We start from the raw sequence: 12,002 nt of genomic DNA, 5'->3' as shown, positions 1-12,002 counted from the left end.
CAGTTAACATGAGTTTATGGCTTCCCTGATTGTAACCATAGGTTCCTCAGTCAGACATATTTTTTCACTGTTTTTGGCTTTATCATTTTCTGCCTTGCTGGTTAAAAAGACTGTTTATAATTAAGTCCCATCTCTCTGGATCACATCATTTGGAAAGTGACAATATAACCAATTCTCCTTCTAGACTTTTGGTGAAGTGGAATGAGTCACTTATAATTTCTTCTGGCCTGATTGTTTGCATAAAAGGATTATATGATTGGTCTTGGTCCCTGATGGAAACAGTATAGCTAAGAACAAATTCTTGTCATTGAATGTGTTAGAAAAGTGAGTGGGATATGACTTGAAAGTCAAGAACTTTCTCAATATCTATAATTGTAATGCTTTGTTCACTATTCTGGACATTCAGATTGCATACAAATACAAATTCCTAACCTCCCTTCCAAGGGCAACAAGAGCTGTAAGTGGGTGGGAACTCCCTGAGGGGCAAAGGACCAAGTGAAGGTTAGGTTACTTGTGAAATATAATTGGAAGAGGGGCCTTGGTGAAGTAAAACGTTAAGGACTCTCTGACATTTTGCTAACTGCTGAGTAAAGACTGGGAAATGCTTGGTCTTTGTCAAGATGGCAGAAGACTTAATAAAAGAAGACATTAAAATGCATATATTGTGCTGTACCAGCACATCAGAAACATTTTTTTCCATTTTATTTTATTTTAAGTGTTCCAAAAGTCATCGTTTATGCACCACACCCAGTGCTCCATGCAATACATGCCCTCCATAATAACCACCACCAGGCTCACCCATCCCCTCACCACCTCCCCTCCAAAACCCTCAGTTTGTTTCTCAAAGTCCACAGTTTTTCATGGTTCATCTCCCCTTCTGATTTCCCCCAACTCACTTCTCCTCTCCATCTCCCCATGTCCTCCATGTTATTCCTTATGCTCCACAAATAAGCAAAACCATATGATAATTGACTGTCTCTGCTTGACTTATTTCACTCAGCATAATCTCTTCCAGTCCTGTTCATGTTAATATAAAAGTTGGGTATTCATCCTTTCTGATGGAGGTGTAATACTCCATTGTATATATGGACCATATCTTCTTTACCCTTTTGTCTGTTGAAGGGCGTCTTGGTTCTTTCCACAGTTTGGCAACTGTGGCCATTGCTGCTATGAACACTGGGGTAGAGATGGCCCTTCTTTTCACTACCCACTTTTCACTTTTCATCTGTATCTTTGTGGTAAATACCCAGTAGTGCAATCGCAGGGTCATAGGGTAGCTCTATTTTTAATTTCTTAAGGAATCTCTACACTGTTTTCCAAAGTGGCTGCACCAACTTGCATTCCCACCAACAGTGTAAGAGGGTTCCCTTTTCATTTTAACTTCCAAACCCTCCTTTGAGAATGGTTTTATTCTGGGTAACAGAGAAATAACAAAAACTCAGGGTTAAGTGATTTCTCAAGGTGTGTATGGTACATCTTCTCTTCCATCTGAACCATATCGAGACTTGAGGGACAGCCCTCTGCCCCATTCCTAGAGGCTTCCTCCTGGTTCATCCACTAAGTGGACAGGTGGTAGTTTTTGCAAAACTGGGAGGAGAATGGTTGGAGAGCAGAAGGCTTATGCCTGTGAGATAAACACTCCAAGAATGGGGAGTGTCTAAGCATTTGGGCCTGTTGCCTCATGGATCAGCTAGTACCCCATCTTAGTTCTCTCAACCCTGCATGCATGGGAACTCCTGCTTGGGTACAGGTAGGGGTTAGTCACTGATGAAGAATGATTTCGCTGACCTTGGGTCCCAGGGGAACACCTGACTTCCTTGCCCTCTTTAAGAACAAACCCACAAAGAGACCTTCCCCCTGGGTTCCCTTTCTGACCCTCACTCCTGTCTCCCTGGCTCTCTCTCCTTTTTCTTCTACCTTTCGTTCACTCATTTTCTTTCCCGTCTATTCCACTGAACTTCTCTTCCACCTGAGACTTATTCTGTTCTCTTTACTTACAGTTTCTCATCTTGCCCACTTGTGCTCACCTCTGAGCTACTCAGTCCTCAGCACAAAGCTGAACAAGCCATGCATGTCCCTCAGGTACCCTTGTATCACAGCTGTTCTGCACATGGAAGCTGACTGCCTGGCTCCTCTGTGGATGCTCAGCTGATGCTAAGTCCTCCTCTAACTGGCACTTGGCAGTGCTTCAATATGTGTGGTTCCCAGTGCTGGTGGTGAAGCTGGGCCCCTTTCTTCTGCATACCTGCCTGGTCTTCTGGCTATAGTCAGACTCTCACATCCCCAGAGAGATAGGCAGAGGTCCTCCAAGTATGGTTAGGGACATGAACTTCATCTTGCCTTCAAGTCAGTAGATATTGAATATCAATGATATTATAGAGAACGTTGATTAAAGTGGAGGGTATGTCTGGACCACAATCTTTGTCCTCAGGGTTTATACCTACAGGTTTTTAAAAACATTACTGCATAATTTAAGTGTATCAGGTTGCATTGAATACAATCCAGTGTATTTTATTGCAGTGTTAAGCCTCACCAGGGCCTTAATGCACCCAGAATGGTGTGAAGCCAGTAGTCAGGCTCACCTAGAGCCCTGTTAGGCCACAAGGTGACATGTATCTCACTAATGTTTTAATGTATGAATACGCTTCATGGAAGGACTTCTTTGAGAGTAGTAAAACCAATCCATGCCTGTGGATAAAGGAGAAGATGGTTGCTGCCTGGCAAGGCAGAATACTGGATTGTAATTCTCTAAATACCTCTCCTGGGGCGCCTAGGTGACTCAGTGGGTTGAGCCTCTGCCTTCGGCTCAGGTTACAATCTCAGGGTCCTGGGATCGAGCCCCACATCAGGCTCTCTTCTCAGCAGGCAGCCTGCTCCCCACCCTTTCTCTGCCTACTTGTGATCTTTCTCTGTTAAATAAATACATAATCTGTAAATGCCTCTCTTCTTGGTATTTTCTAGCATATGCTCGATCATATCCCTCCTCATCCCCTGAGGAGGGAAAAGATAATGTTGGTAACTTATTGCTGGGTTGGAACAAACCTGGCATTGTTTTGTCTTTGGCATCACTTCTGATTCCATGGTTTCCATACTGGGCAGACACCAGTGGTACTCTGGTAACACTGCTTTCAAGGCACAGAACCTGTTGCTCAGTGACCAGACCCCTAGTTACCTAGATAACTCCATGGACTGTTAATATATAATAAAGATGTTATTTTCAGTTCTGGCCCAGTTCCTGCCCTACTGATATAAATGTCTACCAGAACTCCTTACCAGACCCCAAATAAATGTTCTTTGGCAGATGCAATAAGCCACCACTGGGATTCAAGTTTATTACAAATATCATTATTATCACAGTTGATTTTATTGAGGGTCTCTTATCTATTCCACATTGAATGGGCTGCTATGGCAAGGAGGTGAAGAACAAGTTATGGCTTGAGCACTCCCCCTTCTTATAAATGTATCTTCTTCTGTATCTTTTTTTTTTTTTTCTTTCTCTTTCTCTTGTAAACTCCTCATCTGTATCTTTTTTTTCTTTCTCTTCTTTCTTTCCTTGGATATCCTGGAGCTCTTAGGAAAATGTGGAGACTACAATGATTGAAAATTGTTCACTAAAAATGAATATTTCATATAAATGCATTAAAAAGAAAATTCACCAATGGAAACTTTGGGAAGTTGAGAAAGATGTCCTATGAGGTTGGCTCCAGAATATATGCCTAGGAAGGAACAGGCAGGCCCTGAACACAGAAGACTTCTGTTATTTACTTTGGCAGCTGGGTGCTGCCAATGTGTGTGTGTGTCCAGAAGTTGGGGGTTGGAGGAACAGTTAGTTGGTAATTAGGACCCTGTACCTAATGACACAGTTTGGTGCTGTTGAATTAAACTTTCTAGGCCCACGACGGGGCCACTCCTAGAGAGGGTGCCACATCAGCAAACTGAAACTTTGGTGTCCCTGTAAATACCCCACTTGACTAGAAACACAGTATAGCCATCAGCCAGATCCCAAACGCCAAGCCAACTCCGGGCCTTCTCACCAGACACAAGGTAGACTATGTGGCTTCAGACAAGAAGGCATTTTCTGTTTTTCTCTTCCTTGTTCATTGTTCTTTAGTTTTTAATCCTGTAAAAATCCTCTGCCTTATACCCCATATTGCCGTGCTCCAAGCAAAGACTATCCACTTCATGAGGTGTTAAGTAAATTTGTGTTGGGGCACCTGCCACACTCAGTCTGTTAAGCTTCTGACTTCAACTCAGGTCATGATCTCAGTGTCCTGAGATGGATCACTTTCAGGCTCTGTGCTCAGCAGGGAGTCTGTTTATCTCTTTCCCTCTCCCTCTGCACTTCCCCCTGCTCATGACCTCTCTTTCTTTCTCAAATAAATAAAATCTTTAAAACAACTTGTTGGTGTCCCTCAGTTTGGTTCCTGGAGTCCAGAGTCTCTCATGGGTGGGGGATAGGGTAACTGGGTGACTGGTATTAAGGAGGGCATATGGTGTGATGAACACTGGGTGTTATATGCAACTAATGAATGCTGGTTAATTGAACGTAGCAATAAAAAAATAAAAATTGTTGATGTCATCTACATGGTCCTTGTAAATCATTTTTAATACTGCAAAGACTTATAATTCTGTAACTATTGCTTCGTGACCTTGGAAAATATATCCATCAACTCATGGGCATATTCATTCCTGGGGAACCCTTAAGATCTTGTATTGATGAAAAACTATTTTCCAAACTAATCTTTCCATCCTGGAAACATGGAGACTTCAAGAAGATATTCTGAGTCTCTCTTCTCTTATATGTGTTCTCATGGAGGAGCACTACCGGGACATTCCAGTAACAAACTTTACAATTGTCTTTCTTTGGGATCCTTCCCCCTTTTGTTTCCAGCCTTCATTCCCTCCAATACCTGTCTGCCTTGTACACTTTCTTCTTATCTTCTACACTCTTGCCATCATCTGTAGTATCTGACAAGATGATATATACCTAGCAACGCTTTTTCTGATACATGGTATCCTGTACATGTAATTTAATCACCAAATACTCAGCATAAGTCTCAGTACATATATTTATACTTTTCCAAAGCCATGAATTTCTTATTAACCTATACAGGCAATAAATTCCTGACTTTCTTACCAGGAATACTGGCTCTTTCTACCCAAAGCATCCAACTGTTTGGGTGGCATCCCTTGGGTGCCATCCTTGTTAGTGAAAATGGTGACTACTTTCCCTTACCCACAGCAGCCCGACAACAGATCCACTATTACTCCCTGTCTGGGTGGGGTTTGAGATCCTCAAAATCTACAGTACCGATACCTCAGTATAGAAGAGAATAAAGAAAGAAGCTCTGCTCTGCCTTTGGTTAATTTGCACACTTATTTTCTGATAGTAATGGGCTCACTTCTGGGAATACGAAGCCATTTAACGCAGAGTAGTTAATGTCCGATTCCTCAGATTCTGCCACTGCCTTAATCCAAAGCTGGACTATTTGGCAAGTTTTTCTTTCTGTTAGTCTATGCTCTTGGTCATTATAGTGCCTCCCCCCCTCAACCTGATTTAAACTCTGGGGGTGTAAAAACCTGGTGGCACAAACAGGGGTTAAGAGCTGAAGAGCACAGCAAAGGAAACAGATAATTCATCCTAGAGCTCTGAATCATTCTAGAGATACCTGCCTCTATTCCCACGGAGATTCTGGTGTTTTGTTTTTTTTTTTCCCTCCCAGCGTATATCTGTCTAGTAAGGAAGGGGAAGGCAGATTTTGGTTTTTCCCTATTTCAGCGATCTTCAAGAAAAGATCATTTGGAAGCCCAGTTTTTGGGGGAGTCTTATGTCTCATCATCTCTTGACTGACATATTACTGCATTTCTCTGTAAGTTTGTTTAAACCAAGTCTCTACACCCTCCCCTGCTCTGCCATTACCTGTTACATATACTAATATAAGATACACTGGAACTTCTTACTGACCTGCTCATGAGTCTTTTGTTCCCTGGTGCCACAGATATGACCCCGACCCTGGCCAAGGTCTTGGTTCCAACACCACCTTTAGATCATACCCAGAAGCCATGCTTCAGGGAACATTTGTTTCAAAATGTCCTCCCCAAGGCCCATTTCTGCCTCCTCTGTCCTTTATTCTCCCAGCCTTGGGAATTTGGAGCTTTGGAACAGCGATGCCCCAAGGTCTGGAGCTGTTTCCTGGTTTGTGCACCAGGAAAGTGATTAATTTCAAGCATCACATACTGGTAGGAGAGAAAAATTAAGGAGGGTGGAGATTTTGCTCCATGTTTGGTTTGTTTGTTTCTGGAGAACTCCCAAGACTTTGCTTCTGTATTGAAGTATATGTGGATATACGGATCAGAGCAAGGCATTAAATTGCCCACCCTAACTCCCTTGATCCAGATGTTCAGCTGGGTCCATCATGATCCCAGAGCTCTGCTCTCTTTTTCATAGGATTCACCTTCATCTAAGTGAAACTGACTCCTCAGTCCTTTATTTCTTAAGAGCTCTTTCTCTCATCTCTCCATGCAATCTCTGAAAGGTATGGAAGGACAGAAAAAGGAAGAGAGAAACTTCTGGAGGTGTCAATCAGATGTACCCACTTGAAGACTTTCTAAAACACCTTGTTATCCTAACGTGTTTTCTATTAGTCTGCTATGGCAGGTTCCAGGATCACTGGGCCCAGAGATAAAGTCAAGGAGGATTTCCTTTGATGGAGTTTAGACCCCCTTGAATTGATTCTCAAGAGCACAAGGAAAGGATGCATTCTAACATAGTTATGAACTTATATTTTTGAGGGTGTTACATGAAAGTACAACTTAGGATGGCCAAATATTTGAAGGCATTACAGGATATAATAAGACATTCAGAGGACATAGAGATTCAGAAACATAATCAGAAGAACCAATAGACACACAGAGATTGGGTCACTTTAATCTTATTCATTGTGATCAAAAACATATTTTGTACAAGATTTTCCATGCTGTACTTTCTGTAATACAGTAGGTAATAAGACCTATAATATCATTATCCTGCTGGAGCACACTGTCTAGAAACTATGAAAGGAGAAGGACAAATGTCATGCAGACAGATACACAGTTGCATTCAATAAAAATAAATAAATGAAAAAAATAAATAAATGAGTGAATAAACAAACAAAGAAACAGTCCATTAAGCTGATCTGGTAAAGATTATTTATGATCCTGGAAGCTGTTCTAAAGGTCTGGTTCCATGCTTGTTTTTTCCATACTAGTCACTAATCCCAGTAGTTCTGGAAAATTCTCACCTTTCTATGGACAAGATTAGGTGCAAGAGTCAGACACCACTTTGAATGCCAGCATGACAGAGCCCAGAGACAGGCTCCATCTGTATGAAGGGAAGTGACGAGTCACTGGGTGGCCCCTTGTGTAATCCTAGCATTTCATACTTGATCTTCTGTTCATAATAATATCTTTTCTGATTCACTTTGAACCTGTTAGCTGAGGGACACCTGGGTGGTTCATTAGTTAAGCAGCTGCCTTCAGGTCATCTCATGGCCTGCCATCAGCTCAAGTCATGATCCCAGGGTCCTGGGATGGAGCCCCATGTTGAGCTCCCTGCTCGGCAGAGAGCCTGCTTCTTCCTCTCCCTCTACCTGCCACTCAGTCTACTTGTGTTCTCTCTCTATTTCTCTGTCAAAAACAAAACAAAACCAGAAATGCCTATTAGCCGAATCATAAGTACCAATCTTCAGGTGGCCATAGGAAGGTGAACTCTTGCATGTCTAGACTATGTACAAAATTAACTTTGGCAGCTATTTGTAGCCAGAAAAGGTCATTTTTATCTTCTAGCCACCAGCATTGCCTCCCTCCTCTCCCTTTCTCCACACTCACACATAAGATCAACTGTTGGTTGGGGCTGATATTTTTCACAATCCAGGAACCCCCAACTAGTCTTAACTGTGGTGTACTGTCAAGCTGGAGCTTTAATACCACTTTACTATTTGAGAATACAGATCTCTGTTCCCCATACCTAGGACAACTCATCAAGACATTGGTCATCTGGATTAGGTATTATATCTCTGTTGTCATATTTTTTGCATATATTCACATATATATTACTAAAAATAATAATATTTAGCCAGTGTGTTTATCAAACATTTAACTGAATGAATTTAGATACAGTTTCCCTAGGGTTCCCATATTGAGCTGATGATAGGGTCAGTCTCATTGTTTCACTCAGTGCAATTTTCTAGAAATAGCAACTATTTCTATATTAGCAAAAAGATATAGCTGAATGTCTGGGATTAAAAGTATCAGCTAATTATATCAGAGCCAAGACATATAGACTGTACGGAAAATCAATGGGCTTTGACTCAAATAGTAAGAGACCCATACTGTAGATCTAAGAATCATATATCAGGTGCTTAGTGTCATTGAATAGCACGGGTTACCTGAAAAAAGAGTAAATCAGTTGGACACTTGAGAGAAATGATTGGTGCTATATATATATATGTGTATATATATATATACATATATATATATTTATATAGTGTTTTATATAAAACATAATATATACTTACATATATATTGTGCCATGCACAATCCAGCAATAAATGTACCATGTAAGATCATATTCTAAATACCAGAGAGAAGTAGGTTTCCACTGACATGTCTTTTCCTAGTTGATCCTACCAATGAAGCTGTCAGCTTTCTCAAGTTCCCTGAGTTAATCTTTGGAGAGCAGTGTGTCAAAGTTATGCTCTAGAATTAGGCAGAGAGAATAAGCGAATTATGCCACTCTGGATCTGCTTGGTTTTAATGCTATAGATAACAGGGTTCATAAAAGGGGGGAAAAGGAAGTAGACGTAGCTCATTGTGATGTGGACCACACGAGGAGCATGTTTTCCAAATCTGTGAATGAATGTCAGACCAACTACAGTGACATAGAAGACCAGGATGCAGCAGATGTGAGAGACACATGTGTTGAGGGCCTTGGCCCTTTCTTCTCCAGAAGCAATGCCCATGACAGTCTTGAGGATCAAAATGTAGGAGAAAAAGATGGTGATAAAGTCCAACAAGACCATTGCAAATACAACCACAACTGGATAGAGACGATTGAAGGTGATGTCAGTACAGGCTAACTTGATAACATCTTGGTGTAGACAGAAAGCATGAGAAAGTACATGGGATTGACAGTAATTAAACCAGTGAAGGCGAATAATAATTGGCATAATTGATAGACCAGCCCTTATCAATACACCTATCCCAATCTTCATTACCTTGGTGCTGGTAAGGATGGAAGTATATCTCAAGGGGTTGCAAATGGCAACAAAACGGTCATAGGCCATGGCAAGTAAAACACCAGATTCCACGATAGAAAGAGTATGGATAAAGTAGGCCTGAGAGAAACAGGCTTGGTGGCCAATCTCTCTGTGATTCAACCATAGGACACCCAGAACTGTGGGCATCGTGGTCAAAGTCACTCCAAGGTCAGTGGCTGCCAACATAGCTAAGAAATAGTACATGGGCTCATGAAGACTATGATCATCCCTGATAAGAAAGAGAAGGGTGCCATTACCAAGAAGTATGGAGACATAAACCACCAATAATGGGATGGAGATCCAGTGGTGTGCCTTCTCCATGCCTGGGAAGCCAGTAAGGAGAAAAGGGGAGGCCGTAGTGTTGGGCCACATTGCAGGCCTTGCAAAGAGGAAAATACTCCCTTTGGGTAATGCAGTAGAAACTCTAGTTCTGTAGAAGTTGCCCCTGAGTGTGCTACCTGTTCATAAGATGTTTACCAGTCTTGACTTCCAGTGATAGCAGGAATAATAACTTAGTCATTCTTTTGAGATTCCTAGGAAATGGGAGAATAGAATGTATTAAGAACTCTATGTATCATTCAGGGTTATTGGACAACATACTGGTGATAAAGCAATGTAGACCAATGTAGATGGTTGATGTCCTTACAAATTATATAATCCTTACAAATTTGTCCTTATTTGCCCAATATTTGTCCTTACAAATTATATAAACAATAAAATAAAGACAAAATGAAAGAAGATAAGGGTATATTTGAATAGTGCTGTAATAGTGGTGGGACTTACAGCACGTTTTTCATGGTGCTCCTTATTTTGACTTGGGATCTTGTAGGTAGATGGAAATGTTCCCTAGAATCTAAGAAATCTAAAAAATTAGTAGAAAATTAGTACTGTGCAATGCTGGAAAAGCAAGTATGAACATCAGATGGGAAAACAAACACAAAGAAAGAAAAATCAGTCAATTAATCAATAAATAAAATAGACTTAGTTGATTTGAGGGAATGAATAATAATCATTATGCCTGGATGAAAAACTGAACCTCTAAAGACTTTGGAGAAGCTACAAAAACGATATGAGTTAATTATATGTGTTTATCTCTAAAACACATAGACCTCAAAATCTATATGAGCCCCAGAGCCATAATACTTTAGTTATTGGTGTACTGTGTCTCAAAGAATTCAAAATTTCATTATTGATATAAAAAATGAACAATAAAAATGAGATTTTATGATTAGTACTTGAGAGCACTATTTGTTAACTGCACAAATCACCTATTTGGAAATACAAAGAGAGAAATTAGTTATTTTGGCAATTTCAAAGAGGATAATTTTTAAAATCTATGGAGTCTGATGACAAAAGTGAGATAGCTCTCTGACCTTTAAATTTCAGGTATCACCTGGTGTAGGTAGCCAAATTCTGGGAGTAAAGAAAGCATACATTGGTGGCATCATCCAAAGACAACGAGGGCCATCTTCTATTATGGCTGGTATGGACTGAATATCTCACATGCTTTGAAAAGAATACCTTTGTGTGAATTTAATATATGAATCTAAGGACATATTTTGCCCATGAAAAAAAGGTCTGCAAGATTATTGGGCTTTCACCTTCAGAAGAATTTTGTTGTGTTTCCTCTCTGTTGCTTTGTAACAATAATGATATTGGGAAAGTCAATTAATCTTGGGCATTGGTTTTATTATCTTTAAATGATACTAACAATTTCTGTCTTGTTAAGTGATGCTCTTGATAGAGGTTGTAAGAGTGGAATGGGATTGCCAATGAGGGAAGTGCTTTGCAAGGGGTAAATTATTCTTCACTTCCGAAGCTTTGTTAATGAGAAGAACCTCCTTGCTCTCATCTTGCTGAGCTTCCATTATGTGTCAGGACATTAGGACACTACATAGGTCTCATCTTTATTTTTAATTTTTGGTAAAACCTTACAATAGCTTATTTCCCCCTTTCCACAGAGTCATATTGGTTATATGTCCAAGGTGATACATAAAGCAAATGGCAGAAGCCTTTTTAGGCACTATGGATTAAAAGACTACAGAATGGTGAAATCTTTGCAGTATTTTGGAGTACAACCAAGCTTACTGCCTCTCTTTTCTGTTTTCATACTGAAAATATGAACATTTTACTTGATTTACTCAGACCTACTTTTGTTGGACATGAGATTATCTGTAAATTCTTGTGGTTTAAAAATCCTAGACTTTTGCCTTATCCCTGCAGCCACCTGTCATCTCCCAGAGTCTGTTTTAGAGTGGAGTTGGGTTTTCATTAATGAGAAGCTAATTCCCAAAGTCTCAAACCCTGCTGTGTAAACTGTGGGCTCAGAGCAGACAACCCAGAGATCCTGCTCAGACTTTTATCTTTTATTGGTTCCCTCACCTTCCCTTAGATTCTTTTCCTGACACTTCCTCTAACCCACCTCCATTAAAAAAAAAAAAATAAATCTCCTAACCTTTGTCTATTATCCTTCTTTTTTGGATAGTTCAAATTTATAATCCATTCTTCTGTTTGTTCTATTTGAAGGGCTTCCCATGGCTCCATTCTCAATACATAGTTTTTAGGAGAATGCCTTGCACATAATTTGTGTTCTTTTCTAGTTACTGAATGATTGGTTTGACTACACATACAAATTTATTTTCTCACTATCTTACATGCCTGATTTTGAGCAGGTTCTCAAATCATCAAAGCACATAGATTGATTGG

At 40.3% G+C, this 12,002-nt stretch overlaps 1 protein-coding gene across 1 annotated transcript; it reads right to left on the bottom strand.

Annotated features, from left to right (window-relative positions):
• Positions 1-8,729: 8,729 nt before the first annotated feature.
• LOC131821354 (olfactory receptor 51B6) lies at positions 8,730-9,668 on the bottom strand. Its single transcript, XM_059157405.1, has one exon. It carries the CDS (start codon positions 9,666-9,668, stop codon positions 8,730-8,732), a length of 939 nt encoding a protein of 312 aa, XP_059013388.1.
• Between the last annotated feature and the right edge of the window lie 2,334 nt (positions 9,669-12,002).

Source organism: Mustela lutreola, chromosome 1 (genome assembly GCF_030435805.1).
Source record: "Mustela lutreola isolate mMusLut2 chromosome 1, mMusLut2.pri, whole genome shotgun sequence".
Taxonomy (NCBI): Eukaryota; Metazoa; Chordata; class Mammalia; order Carnivora; family Mustelidae; genus Mustela; species Mustela lutreola.
Note: the sequence above shows the minus strand (reverse complement) of the source record. Positions and strands in the feature narration are given on the sequence as shown.

Excerpts from the sequence above, each read along its gene's own strand:
- LOC131821354 (XM_059157405.1), bottom strand. The coding sequence starts at position 9,668 with ATGTGGCCCAACACTACGGCCTCCCCTTTTCTCCTTACTGGCTTCCCA.